This window comes from Palaemon carinicauda, chromosome 20 (assembly GCF_036898095.1).
Source record: "Palaemon carinicauda isolate YSFRI2023 chromosome 20, ASM3689809v2, whole genome shotgun sequence".
NCBI lineage: Eukaryota > Metazoa > Arthropoda > Malacostraca > Decapoda > Palaemonidae > Palaemon > Palaemon carinicauda.
The window spans coordinates 37,701,407-37,716,915 of NC_090744.1; the positions used below are offsets into that span (position 1 = coordinate 37,701,407).

Consider the following 15,509-nt stretch of genomic DNA (forward strand, 5'->3'; position numbering starts at 1 on the left):
ACAATAATTCAAAATCACTGAGTTGTACTTTCTATCACTGCTTTTGTATTCAACAAGTCATTAGTGTAGTCATTTTATGGTCATTTAGGAGATTTTGAAAAAAAATTAATGTTAAAAAGTTTGATATTCTTGGGTCTCTTGAAAGAAAAAATGCAATCACCAAGACATAAATTTGTCAAATATACGTATCCACTACAGTACAGTACTGTACAGTAGGCTATAAATGTTCATATACTGTACATACAATAGAGGTGTAAAGATTTACTGTACAACATAAATGCTTTCAAACTCAAGTTTAACATGAATTGATGTAATCAAATGTGTAACTGAACATCTTTGTATGCAGACATAATGGTTTCAGTCTTTTCAAGATGAAGGGTTGATTGTTAGTTTTATAATTTTGTTTATTGCTGATTGCAGTGTTTGACTGGGTTCAGAAGGAAAGGGCATTAACAGTCTCCATTTGCCTCCGAATCTCTTTAAACATAACAGGCTTAATTCCACAAATACTCGAATTAAAAACAAAATATAGCATATTTATCAAAACCAATAATGTATCGACTACGAACAGTAATCTTCTGATAGAAAAAAGAAAAATACCATTAGCAAGGCTCGCCTAAAATACAGTAAAATAACACTATCAAATATAATTATAATTTGATATTTCCTCCCAATGCTAATAAGCTCAGAAAGCTATAACCTTTGCCATTAAGTTTTACTGAGCTTATGTGTCTCAAATTTCAAAATTAAATCGCATATGTCAAAATGATTTATTAATAGCGCAATGTGAATTTGAATAAAGGACAAGACCACTTTTATGTAGATTAAAATACTGCACCTGATATCTTTACTGATAAATTAATGTGGACAGGATCTCTTGATAATAGTGAATCCTACTTAACAGAAGAGAATTCCATCTATAATTAGACTAGCTTTACTGACCTCTGTATGGGAATATGAATGGACGCATGTAAAGGTCAATACTGTACTACAAAAAGTGTCAATTATACAACTAGAACATTACTTGAATCATTTCTTTTCCTTTCTTCTACTATTTTGTAAAATCAAAGCTTCAATCAACTTCTCAAAATATCCAGTCAATGCCACCTCACGTAATTATGGCATAGAAAATCAGGTACTGTTTCAGTACAAAATTTATGGTAAAATCATATGCATTTTGTGGTTATTTTGTCAAACCAAATACCATTATCACTTAAGTTTTAGCTTTTCACCATAAACTGAATTGTTTTAATGAATACTAAATATTTCCATCCTCGAAATTAACTGATAAATATATTTGCATATAAACACGTTCAAAATTTTCATCTGCTATACATGAAAATAGTAAAGTAAAACTTTCCATATGCTACAATTATTCATTTTATCTCAATTGGATGCTGTAATCTGTTCATAACTGTGTGATTTACAACTTATAAAGGAAATCCTAATAATGCTAACTTACGTATGAGATTAATAAATAAACCTGATCTGTTGATTCAATTTTTTTCTTTATACTGCACTGACTAAAAGTTTACTTATGTCAATATTTCAAAAGCATATTAATCAGTTCAACAAGAATTTGTCTCGTGTTAAATTACTAGCATTTGTTTGAAATAAAACTCTGAAATGAGTTTTTAAAAAACAATTAACAGATAATAAATGTCAAAGTACTGCTCATTCTAAAAATACTGTAAAATTACAACTTTGTCTGTAAAGCAAAATATAAGTGTGGAAAACAAATACATTACTATCAGCATATTACACTAACTCATGCAATTTTAGTGCTAAGAGTTGAGTATATGACATATGCATGTTGAATCTAAACCGCATGTACTGCAAGCCAACTCTTTGCCAAAAGAAAATGTCAGTGTACAATTAATAAACAAATGTGAATTATTTAGCATTTAAATCTGATAAATAAACCATTAGTTTAAAACTACCTATACTTGGGCTGCATCTAAATAACAGATTTTCAGTATAACAACAATCAAAAGGTTAATTGTAAAGAAGTAATATTTTGATGCAATTCCTTCACTATACATTAATCAAAAACTCGTAACCATAACGATGACACTGTTGTACATGCTGAATAACAAATCAGAGGCAGCTAAAGGATTCCAGAAAGACTACAGATCGGTGTTACAGATTGGTCACTGCGATACCACTGATATTTTAACAGTCTGAATAGCAAAAATTGGAAAAAGGTCATTATTTAGGGTTAAGTATTTCCAAACTTACGTATTTCAATTTGAAAAAAATGGTTAACAAATCATAAATATAAGCACTAGGCTAAAGTCTGCAAGTAACTTTTTTATCACAAAAGATCAAAAACTCACGGACATAATGTGTGCAAATCAAACCCATAGTTTTTTTTAGATTATAGCTTAGCATTGTCACCTGAGCATTACAGGTCAAATATCTATAAAAGAAAATGTCATTCACAAAAAATAAATTTATCCTGAAGTGGGAATGTCTAACTGTATATCAATGCACTAACAGCTGGACAGTGCATTATGCAAGTGATTCTCTTACTAAATACTGCTGTTTCATTATCCAAAGCAGTATTTACAGATTATCAAAAATTCTATATATATACAGTGTGTGCATAGAATCATATATATATACATAAACATATATATACATATGATATATATATGGATGAATATATATTACATATATACTTTTATACATATGTATATACATAGTATAACACACCAATATTTATATTTCAAGCATATCCTGAGTCTTATATTACCAGAAAAATAGCAATTAGTCTTAAAGGGCAAAATTTTATAGAGGAATAGCAAGCATGGTCAAAGTGTCTTTTGTCTCCCCAGAAAAAGACACTTGACAAAGCTAAGACACAAACACAGCCACATAATTTAAGACTTACCGCTTGTTTTGATGGAAGATCAGAATCTTTTAAAATCTCTTTGAAAAAAGTATCACAAATTTTTCTACACGACATGACGCGATAATATGGCTTCTTTTGCATCTGCCTATTTCATTAGGAATTCATTATATCAAATTCAAAATTTTTGAAAGCACTCAAGATATGCGTACCAACCAAGCACTCTTGATGATGGTCATGAGAAATCGTATGTACACAGGCTAACTACTATTTATCATAGTGTGGACTTTGAAGTATAGGTACAATGAACAGATACTTTTACTCTCAAGAGTCTGCTGAAGAGTTTGTACCTAGAGTTCATATTACCCAACACAAGGCAGTTTGTGATTAGATCTCTTGTTAACTGGCTTCTACTGTTGTCAATATTCAACAAGGTTAAAGAAAAAAAAATGCCTCCACATATTTCACTTCAAGTCTGTTTCAAACGCATAGGAAATTTACTAGCATCCTATTGATCTATGTTTAATACTGAATACCGATCACAAGAATTTTTTATTCACCATCTAGGTAAAACATCTAAAACTTTTCTATATTCTTTATCATTCTGTCTATATACTTCTACAGCGTTACGCGATACTGTGAAACTAACTCACTCGGTACATGCAGAAGATTGTCACATGAATCAAGTAGAAAAGGCTTTCAGTGATATGATTATAAAATGTAAATAAGACAGGAAGTACTGGATCAATAAATAAGCCAGTTGTTACCAGAGATCCACGAAAGATCATCTACAACAAAAAACTACTTTTAGTTATTTTACAGAGTGCAGTGTCTCCTTTCTGTTTTTCCATATGGGCAGATCTTCCATTAGTTCTATCACTCATATTTCCAAGTCATGCAAGACTCTTACCATATGCTGAAATGAAGAGAAAAAAAACATAACAAATGATCGTAATATGCTATTTTTTGGTAAAGCTGATTGTTGCTGCAATATGTTGTTGTTGTTTATTTGATAAAAAAATAATTAACTCAACAGCAGATGATTGAAACTTACAACAGAATCACTCAAGTTATTAATATATCATAACACAATGAAAAGTCCAGCACGAATTGCATTGTGCTTACAGGCTTACAGCTATACAGTACAGTGTATTGGAATTCCAAAAAAATTTCTGTACAAATCTGCACAAGGATCAACTTCCATTAACTAGAATGACAAGTGTTTCTTCACTGGTTACAAAGACTCAGTAAGGAACTATGTATATCTATTTAATCATATATTTATATATATATATATCTATAGATCTAAGATATAAGGACACAATATAAAATAGACTGTACATTATTTTCTAGAAAGATCTGAAAAAAATTTCAACTTTCTTTCCATTTTTTTTAATAATTAACAAGAACTAGAGCATCTAGGACTAGGTTGCAGCTTTGCAGAATGATTAGGATATAAAAATAGTTGAAATTCACAAAAAGGTATAATGTCAATACACATATATACATAGGCCTATACTAGACTATTTTACTGTTTTAGAGATATTTTATGCATTGCTGGTATCCAACTGTATCATACAAAATCCACATATAATTGTGGGTAGAAGCTATAGATACCAGGATGCATGGAATGATTAGAAAATGAAACAATAAATACTTCTTGCCACAGAGTGGAATGTACAAAAGAAATATGAAGGTTACACACATACACACACACGCACACGCGCACACAGGAGTTGGTGGGGTCTGTATATCCAAGTCACAAGTGGACCGTAGTAACAACTTTGGAAGGCGGAGGAGGTTAGGGGCATAAAAAGTATCAAAGTCAACACAGGTCAACATATTTCACTCTGGTTCTGTAGAAAAAGGAGGTTATTCGATCATATTTTCACAGTTGATCCCTCCTACCCCATGACCTTACCATCACAAGTAGAAGCACAAACAAGGCTGTATATGATTTCTATTGTAAAGGTTCAAAACAAACACTATAATGTCTTGTAACATTTCACCCAAGATGAGTTCTGTGGTTAAACATAACTTTTAATTTAACATTTCCATCACCATCAGCAAACTAAATTTTCTTGTCCTGAACTAAAACTCTTTCTTTCCTCTTCGGAATGACCTCAAGCTGACATCACAATGGATAAGGCTATGAAAGGTTGCCATAGAATAACAATCACAGCGTCGAGGCAGCAAATGGAGTGGCGTTTGTCCTCAAAAGGATGTCTTTGGCTCCACTCATACATCACTGGAAAAAAGAAAGTATTTTTAAACTAGGGTATGAATTTCAGGTAAGAATAATTTCTTACCTCTTTCAGAATACTCTTGGTAGTTAAATGGATCCACTATTTACCTCCGCAAATAATCAAAGTTGATCATTATAAATTTCTTGGCAAGGTTTCATTGATGACTAAATTGTTGTCCAAACTCTTCCTGAAAAAACTGAGTAGCATGCAATATTTGCAAAGCAATATAATTTTTCACTTATTGATAATACAGTACAATGTATAAGCGTACTTACGAAGCCTCAACAGATGCATCATTCAACAAAATCTCTCTCATTCTCATGTTATCAGACTTTGAGGAGGCACCTTCACTGGTTGACGAGGACAAATTCAAAGAGGAAGAAGAGGCAGCACCCTCGGTGACAGTTATCTGCACAGATGAAATCCCTGGATCTGTTTCCGAGACGTCAATCTTCACCAAATTCTCACAACCTTCATTTGGCTGCAAAAAAAAAAATAGTCTTGTGAAGAGATTTCGAAGTACTATTCACCGTTGTGGAGACCTTACATTATAGCTCTTTAATAGGTGAGGAGTATGAGATTTTATTTACCTGTATGCTTACATTTTATCCAAATGTACAAGGGAAAGGCATGTTACAGTTATCACTCGCTTTATTCATTCATGTAAGAATAAATAAAAGGACTTTTATAAATGAAAATACTACATGTTTAATACTATGTTCATGTAAGCCATATTCAAAAGTTGAGATTTAAAAATATTTTTCAGTTCTAACCTTACATTCAAGATAACAATAATTTTTCAAACAAACTTGTATAAAAAAAAAAATCCAAGCATTTCCCAATGGCTAAGTTTAATGATGCTGAAGTTTTTGTACTGATGAAAAAGTTCTATGATTTTGAAACGCACATCATCTCAGCAGTTTCTCCAACAGTAATACTTTGAAATAAATGCAAAAAATGCAAACTATTACTGTTAAGGTTTGAATGTCAAAATTATTGCACATTAGCAGTTTCCATTAGTGAAACTTATGATTTTATATGGATTAAAATAGATTTTAGAAGACTATGTTATATATATATATATATATATATATATATATATATATATATATATATATACTGTATATATATATATATATATATATATATATATATATATATATATATATATATATATATATATATATATATCCTAGTTCAAATGAGTCTGAAGGTTATGTAAGATTTTCATGTACGGTAGTCAGAATAATTACGATTGATCACAATCATTGAAACCAAATACAATTTTAAGGTTAAAGAATCGGTGCTAATGAGTGAAATCATTCACCTTTGGAGATGAGACTTTGGTATTTCAAAGTATTATAAGCATGCTCTATGCATTAAATATTTTGATAATGCCGAGATTTACATAGAACTCCAAAAAAGCATGAAAGGACAGCAGTATAGGTATTATCATTTCTAAAAGGTTCATGCTCATGCATGCAAAAATTGAAGCATTATTATAAAATTGTAAATGACAGTTTTGTTTTCAGGCAACAAGTTCATAAAAAAAAAGATAAATAATAAAATAAAAATATAGAAGTTTTTCTATATCCGATTTAGCAGGTAATTTTTCATAAGTATCTAAATAAAAGTACACTGGCAGATGTAAAGATGCACTGTTGTATTTTTCAAGAAAAGGCATGCTCCAAAAAAATGAGTAGATAAATACACGTAGTACTTTCGTCTTGGTACCCGCGTAAAAAGTGCAAATAAATTTTCTTGTAAGGCTTCAAATCTCATACAAACATGTGACTGAATAAAAGTGTACCAAAGTCATGCCTTCAAAATCTCATAATTCATAAAACAGTGGTTGGTAAAATGCTTATAAAAAGAATCAAGGCCTGTATTGGCTTTAAATTGAATTCCAATAAGCAAAATCTCTTAGTTTCTCCTTTGGAAATTTTCTGAATTATTTTTTTGCACAAACTCTTGCTCATCAACAATTGCACTTACATGGACAGCATAACGAGAACTGCTGTAACATCGACTTCTGACCTAGAAGCAAACAAATATTCCCTTTCTCATTTAGGTCTCAAGTGTGAATTCATAATGCAATATTTATGTAGATGAAATTACCATTCCCATTTAAAGCATTTAACATTCAACTGCAAATAGAAATGAAATGTAGTGTTTAAAGGTCGCTCATGACTGGCAGAGGCAAGGGATAGGACAATACCCTAGAAACCGACTATATATACTGTACATATGATCAGCGCCCAAGCCCCTCTCCAAGCTAGGACCAAGGTAGACCAGGCAATGGCTGCTGATAACTCTGCAGGTAGACCTATAGGCTCCCCCAAACCCCACATTCCCAATCTAACAAGGACGGTGAGGTTGCAGACACTACTAGAAACTATAGAGCTTGAGCAAGGCTCGAACTCCTGTCAAACAGATTGAAAGACAGGGAAATTTCAAATAGACTACCATGGGACAATAGAATTGACCATTACCCATATTCTATATTAATTCAACATTATGCAACTGAAAGTAACATCCATTTGCAATTAACCTACAAAACACAAAGGCCACTAACCACATTCTATATTTTCCAGACCTAAAGAACACATTAAGTAAAAATCAGATGGTAGTTACTCTTTCCACAGTACTAATACTAAAATGAAACTTAATATAATCATTATCATTTGGCTAATAACCAACAAAGTACACATAATCTTGCAGAAAAAAAAAAAACCTTGAAGGGACTTACCTCAGCAGCACTGTTTGGTTGAGTAATGTACTGTGAACATACACCAAGGGTAATGTCAGAGTCATGACAGATATATGTTGTTGAAATGTGAGGTGATATCTTCAAACTAGTACAATCACTCACTGTCAAGTCAACAACAGTACTTTCACCATCTGCAAAAGAGTCAGTCATTATTAAAATATCACCAACTGTAGTATTTTAGAAATACAATAACACATTTTAAAGCATTCTAATAGTAGTGCGCATCACCAACTGTAGTCATTTAGAAATCATGTGCCAATTTTAAAGGATTCTATATACAGTAATGTATATACAGTAATGTATATTCAGAGCAAAATAGAATAAAACTGGATATATAACTGAGATCACTTTACCTTCAAGTTCATTATCATCTATATTTTCTAAAGTTTCAACTTCAGAACCCATTGATCGGTGAAGTGACGAGGTTGACGAGACTCCCGATGAGCTATGCATAGACTCGCAGGAAATGCTCTTAACAGCATGCTTGTGACGACCCAGTTTCCCTTGATCATTACCTAGGTCCCGTGAGGGAGGGGGACCTTGGCCATAATTCCAGGAAAGACGCTTATGAATTGTGGCATCTTTTGTGTCTTGTTTCTGTAAAAAAGAAAAAAAATACACAAAATAATTATTATGCAGATAAAAAACAAGAAATAATGATTTGTTGATTTTCATAGAACTCTGTCAAATAACATACAACTCAAACATTTTCACATACAGCACTCTCAACAGATTCACAAACCTTAATGTCATCGATAGCACCAGCTGTATGGTAGCGACGATTGTCCATTCTATCAGTGCGTGATATTCTTCGAGGTCCCCCACTTCTTAAAGATTCATCTTGATCTGCTTGTTCTATCTCTTGAGGGGACCCGACCATGGAAGTGACATGCCTGGTTTTTATTAATGGTGGGTTTCGAGACTGAGGTACTGGAGCTGATCTTCTTAAAGTACGAGGTGAAGGAGGAGGATAGGAGACCCCACGGTTACAAGCAGACAAAGCTTTAGGGTTATTGCTCAGGTTATTAGGTACACGAAGAGAGTGGGCAGATTCAACAGTAAGATTTGGGAGGGACTGTCCAGCAGAATAAGGAGGTATTACGCTAAGTGTGTTGGGTGTTTTTGGAAATGCAGGGCGACGTTCTGGGCGTGGAGACGTTGATGTGTAAGCCCCACTTTCCAGGGATTTAGATCTTTGGATTTCCCCTTCTGTAGGGGCAATGGAATCATCACTGGATGCACTAGATGCCCTGATTTCTGACATGTCAAAACTGGGAGGATGGTGAGTCGAGGCAGGAGAATGTTCGTTAAGGTCAATAGAACCTGAGTGTGAATGTGCAAGACTTGATACCCTAGAAGCTCTAGAGGAACCAGGGCGTGGGGATCGAGGAGCCAAATGTCCCACACAGGTAATGTCATCGTATATCATTACATCACGAGCCTGTTGAGCTTCTTTGTATTGCTCCTTTGCACGTTTTAGAGCATCATGCCAAGTCCTGAAAAGTGATAATTCCATTTAGTTTCATAAACAAATATGTACTAAAGGAATTTACAAATAAATAAACTGTACTCTCTAAAAACTTTACTTATTATTTCCGGTAATTTTCACGATAAATCAAGAAAAATTCATATTAAATGGGCTCTTAAAGTTAGTTTTAGATTCAAATGTTACTCATTTAAAGGTAAAATACACTTGATACACCAAAATAGAACTACCTTTTCCTTGCATTTCATTTATAAAGGTAGAAAACAATTACATAACTTTTTACTTAAAAATGCAAGGCATAAGTACTCCCAACCAAAATTTTAAATCAGTCTGGAATACTTCATATACTGTACTTACCTGTGTGTTCGCTGGTCGGGACACTGAAGCGTAAATGCCGCTACAGCCACATTCCACTCATTAATGGACACAAGGCCAATGGAATTTGTATCTTTGAGATCTACAATAATCAGCCGTTCTACATGATACGGTGGTCGAATAATCTGTTGGAAAACAGCAATGTGTTAATTCTAGTTTTGACGACTGCATATATATATATATATATATATATATATATATATATATATATATATATATATATATATATATATATATATATATATATATATATCAGTTGTTACATTTCATGTGGCATAAATTGCACTGAACACACAACATGACAGCCCTGAAAACATAATTTGGTGATGTTTTCACATTTTAGTTCTTTTTCTTATTACCATGACATTTATTCAATGTTTTCTCATAAAATGTAAAACTACAACATTTAAGCAAGAATATTAAGCCATGACCTACCTTGACCTTCTCTGCCTTTCGCTGGGTCACTTTGGTAATGAGCAACAGGTCCGTGAAGAGGAAAACGTGTACATCCATCTTGGAGGAATGGGGATCCCTTAGTCTAAGGTCACCATGGTGAAGGATGTGCCGTGGAAGATGTTCGGGGCATCCGGGCATAGGCTGAGTTAGGCTTAGGTCGGAGTAATTCTTGACTACTTTCTCCAATTCGTCATCACGAGCCTCCTGTTGGAAAGACAAGAAAACGGTTATTATCAACACTAGTGCACACGACTCGACCAAAAAAAAGAAGGCTGAATATTTAGATATATATGTACACAACCTCCTCTCACCAGGGTATTACTACTCCATCTCCCCCCTACCCGAGGGACAGGGAGAGATGGGCGTGAATGGATAGATATGTATGTATGTATGTATATATATATATATATATATATATATATATATATATATATATATATATATATATATATATATATATATATATATATATATATATATATATAAGAGAGAGATTACTACTATTGCCAAGCATTATTTGTTTTTAAAAGAGTAACTATCTATATTTTGCAAAGTACCAACAATACCCTTTTTATAACCAAATGTACAATAATTATATTTCATAATGACTTAAAATACTGAATACCCTTTATTCTGATGGATATTAAAGTACAATATACGTACAATCAATTAGGTGCTCATAAAAGACAGAAATGAAGACACAATGAATTAATTCAGTTAATTCTGTTTGATTGCAAGAAATTAAACGTCATAATGGATAATAATCAAGACAAAAACATTTCCCTATACTCTGCTAAACTTTACCTGCTTCTATTTTCTTTAAAATTAACCCACAATTAAATGAATAAACTCTTAAAAAACAACGCCTTTATCCCTTTAGATAATGTATTACTATTAAAATGAGGGGATTTACCAGACAATAAGTCAAGCTTGACTCTCACAGAGCTGACCTGAATAAATTCGGGAGAGATAAAATATGTTATATATTATATCTAATAAATAAGAAAATAATCATGCAAGAAACATAAGTGATTAAAAAATAAATTAAGAGATAAAATTCTGTGATATCTAAAAATATAAATCTTATCTATAAAGAATTGTTTCTTAAGAATGTTAAAATTTCAATAATGGAGATAGTTGATATAAAAAAATATGTTGAAGGTGAATCTTTCAAACTATGTAAACCCTAAAGAAGACTGATACCTATTTCTACATCATTTTTCTAATTCCAAATTTTAATCTCATTACACTTTCGTTGAATACTTCTTATGTGTAAGCATACTTTCCTCCTGCTAGTAAATAGAAATGGGCAAAGCTCAGATTAAAGAGGAATGCGGATATACTCAAATGTTTCAAAGGATATATCAAAGGGAAAGGTAAAGGTGTCTGATTTCAGTTCTAATTTCATCAGAAAAGATACTCACCAGAACGTCCGCCGGGCTAGCCCTACCCCCTACTATAGTGCCAAACCACAGCTATGGCCTCCCCAGTAAACAACTTAAACTCACGGTCCCTAGCTGGGATCGATCTCCTGCCATGCGAATGCTAGGCGAACATGTCACCACTGTACTGAACAATGCTATTGTGCAAGGGAAACAAAGTACGATTATTTCCAGAATAAATCTGAATGAGCATGGCTTTTGTTTGTGGTACACAAGATTGATCTGTCTATAAAAAGAAAGAAAGAAAAAAAAAGTAGATCCCTTACCACAGCTTCGTATGCCTCTATTCTTTTAGCAATATCTCGTAATCTTTCCTGTTCGTGTTTGTGCCTCAGAGCGGAATTCACATTCGAGACGAAATTTTCCACATGTGTTATCTGAAAAAGAAAAAGGGCGTTAATTTTAATGCGCTTACGGTTACATGGAACACAACAGTATTAATGCAGGTATTCTTAGATTGAGTGGAAATATCTTTTCTAAATATATACACCTTATACAAGACATATTTACAGTATCACACTCTTGATGAGCACGAATATTTTGTATAAATAAATATACGATAAAGTGTATTGAAATAAAGAATAGAAATAAGATAATTTCAGAAAAAATTACATATGAGTTGAAATGTGTTAGATTCGGAAAGGGTAAATACATTTAATAAAATTATATTAGAATTGACTTCTAGACTTAAAAAGAATAAAATTTATACAAAAATTATATATAAATTGTGATGGACAATCTTCAGTGCTACATGAATAATTCTTGATCCCTTTCATCAAAACAAACACTTTGGTAAAATCATTAATGTAAAGAAAAAAAAAATATTAATTTTCCACGGAGCGTGCAATGTTTGTTAAAAAAACCTAAATGTAATTGTTAAATTCGTTTCAAAATATTCTTACGAAAGCTGTAACTTGATTGACCGTTTTTAAACAACACTTGGAGAGCATTTCTAAACACCCCCAAACAAATACATTAATGAAATGATGATATGACAAATTTTTTTTTCATAAAAGGATAATTGTTTTTGATATATTTATGGCCAATCCTGAGATATCTCCCGCAGAGGACAGTACCACCAGTATACATTACAGGGTGCCTACAGTAGAGGTGCACTATAGGCATTACAATATGATATTTACAGCTGCGTCCACTTTTTAGCTTTCCGCTTTAACCTCCGTTATGGCTTTCTGTCTTCAATCTTGCTGTCCAATCGGTTTTAACTTTTACTGTATATATAAATTCACTTTTAATATATATTTGGAATTTCTTGATTTCGTTAAGAACGTACAGTTGAACACAAGAGTCTCTGGTACACCTTGCTGCGAAGAAATGCACTCTGTCACACCCTCACTTCGCGGCGGGTAACCAATCAGCTAGTGTAGGCAGAGATGGTAGAGGTGACGGGCAGGCCAAACACAGGAACTCGCCGAACAGTAATGGTGTGAGTGGGTGCACTTCCTCAGAGCGAGGTATACAAGGAATTCCTGTGTCCAACTGTACCTGAGTGGTAGGTCCTCAGCTGGCAACTTTTAGAGGAAATATATTCCAGTGTTAAAAATGCTGCAAACAAGAGGAACAAAATATTTCCGGTCTACAACAAAAGGACACGAAAAGAATTACGTTTGAATAATTTTCTTTTACTTTACTTTACTTTTACATACACACTCAGAAAGAAACACACTCACACACATACACACACACACACACACACATATATATATATATATATATATATATATATATATATATATATATATGTGTGTGTGTGTGAGTGTGTGTGTGTGTGTGTGTGTGTGTGTAAATACGCTTGTAAGCGCATTCCTCTAAGAGAGAGAGAGAGAGAGAGAGAGAGAGAGAGAGAGAGAGAGACGTTGTTTACTTGTTTTCTAAGACTGGAGTTTCAGTCTATAAAACAGCTGATCATCTAACTAAATCAAACTTCTAACATAACATCTGGTACTTGTTTTCATGTCATCATCTGAGACACCGACATAGAAAACAAGCAGAAATACCTCGACAACCAATCATACTTTGACTACGAGAAAAAGAGTTTCGAAGAATCAGATGCCTGAAGAAAACCTTCCTCCAATACAGATAGGTTTTATTCAACCTTCGAGATATCTTCAAGAGAAAGAAGACCCAAGAGCTAATACCATTAGGCGTTTCTTCGGAGGGCGCAAAGAAAAAAGAATTTCTCTTCCTCAAGGAGACAGAATATGGTCTGTCTCCTTGCCCGCAGGCACGTCTTAGGAAATTCATTCATCACGTGGAATGGTGTGACGGTTTTGTTCCGAAATCTTTCCAAGAGAGTTTCGAATTAAAGAAATGGTAAAACAAACAGTAAAAGACAGATTTTTCTCCCTCGGTGTTAATGTAAAAATCAAGTATTTTCTGATCATACACAGCGTTCCCTGTGAGAGTATAATACTACTAGTGTACGCGACCCGTCCAAAATAACGGCTAGATATTTTGATAGATAGGCACACACACCAGGGTATGGCTACTTCCTCTCTCCTACCTGACGGACTGGTAGTTATACGTTAGGGAATACCTCTGAGCGGTAATGGAAAGATATATATATATATATATATATATATATATATATATATATATATATATATATACATATATATGTATATATATATATATATATATATATATATATATATATATATATATATATATATATATACATATATATGTATATATATATATATATATATATATGAGAGAGAGAGAGAGAGAGAGAGAGAGAGAGAGAGAGAGAGAGAGAGAGAGAGAGAGAGAGAGAGAGAGAGATAGAGAGAGAGACTTGCTTTTTATTATAGTGGGGAGATTATCAATGTTCTTGGTTAGAGGTAGCCAACGTATTAATACTAAAAAGACATTATCAACAGCGGATAAACAGTTTATTATAACATTGTAACAACTAAAGAAAATATTTTAAATTTGCCTCGTTACTAACGGCGATGAATAATTTCTGTCAAAGACGTTAATCTTGAAAGTTTTTTCTGGCAATTCTTTACCATTCGAAGAGGGAAATCTTATCAGTCTTCAAGAATAAACAATTCTTGAAAGGACTATCAAAAACAGGGGTTCTATCTTCAGAGTTTATTTCCTTTATTTCTGTCAACGACATTAGCATTCATTATTACTGCATATATAACAGTTAGAAACACGAACTTTCATCAAACTATTCAATTTCTTCCTGGTCCAAAATAAATATCTTTAGTTTTATCCTTCTATAATTTTCTGACAGGAAATAAATTTCACTTGGAACCAGTCAGAGCAACATTTATCTTCGCTGCACACTTCATGGAAGGGACGAAGCTCAAACAGAAATCCAATTAAAACAAATGGAGGGAAGAAGAAAACATAAAATTAAGGAGGGAAGACAAGTGATAAGAAAAAAACGCAAAAGAAGGATTCCAATAGAAAGTTATATATCTCTGTAAGGTAACACTGGCTTTGTGATCAGTGGAAAGTCCTATAAAATAGTTGAAACATGGGATATATATATATATATATATATATATATATATATATATATATATATATATATACACACACACATATATATATATATATATATATATATATATATATATATATATATATATATACACACACACACATATATATATATATATTTATATATATATAAATATATAAATATATATATATATATATATATATATATATATATATATATATATATACACACACACATATATATATATATATATATATATATACAAAATACGTTCCCATGTCCTTTATTGTTAGCTTTAACTCACCATATCCTGAAGGATAATCTTGTGGTCTTCCGAATTTGTCTTTTTATGAATAGCCTTCAGGAGGAGGGAATACTTGGTCAGTC

General features: G+C 32.6%; 1 protein-coding gene across 1 annotated transcript in view; it reads right to left on the reverse strand.

Annotated features, from left to right (window-relative positions):
- LOC137660282 (uncharacterized) overlaps positions 1–15,509 on the reverse strand; it is a 58,877-nt gene that overhangs the window by 1,145 nt on the left and 42,223 nt on the right. The window contains 10 exon segments of the mRNA XM_068395063.1: positions 1–5,099; positions 5,373–5,578; positions 7,093–7,134; positions 7,847–7,998; positions 8,221–8,464; positions 8,610–9,363; positions 9,711–9,853; positions 10,164–10,388; positions 11,893–12,003; positions 15,427–15,496. The exon segment at positions 1–5,099 is cut by the window's left edge and continues 1,145 nt beyond it. Coding sequence (XP_068251164.1) covers positions 5,090–5,099; positions 5,373–5,578; positions 7,093–7,134; positions 7,847–7,998; positions 8,221–8,464; positions 8,610–9,363; positions 9,711–9,853; positions 10,164–10,388; positions 11,893–12,003; positions 15,427–15,496 — 1,957 coding nt within the window. The 3' untranslated portion in view covers positions 1–5,089.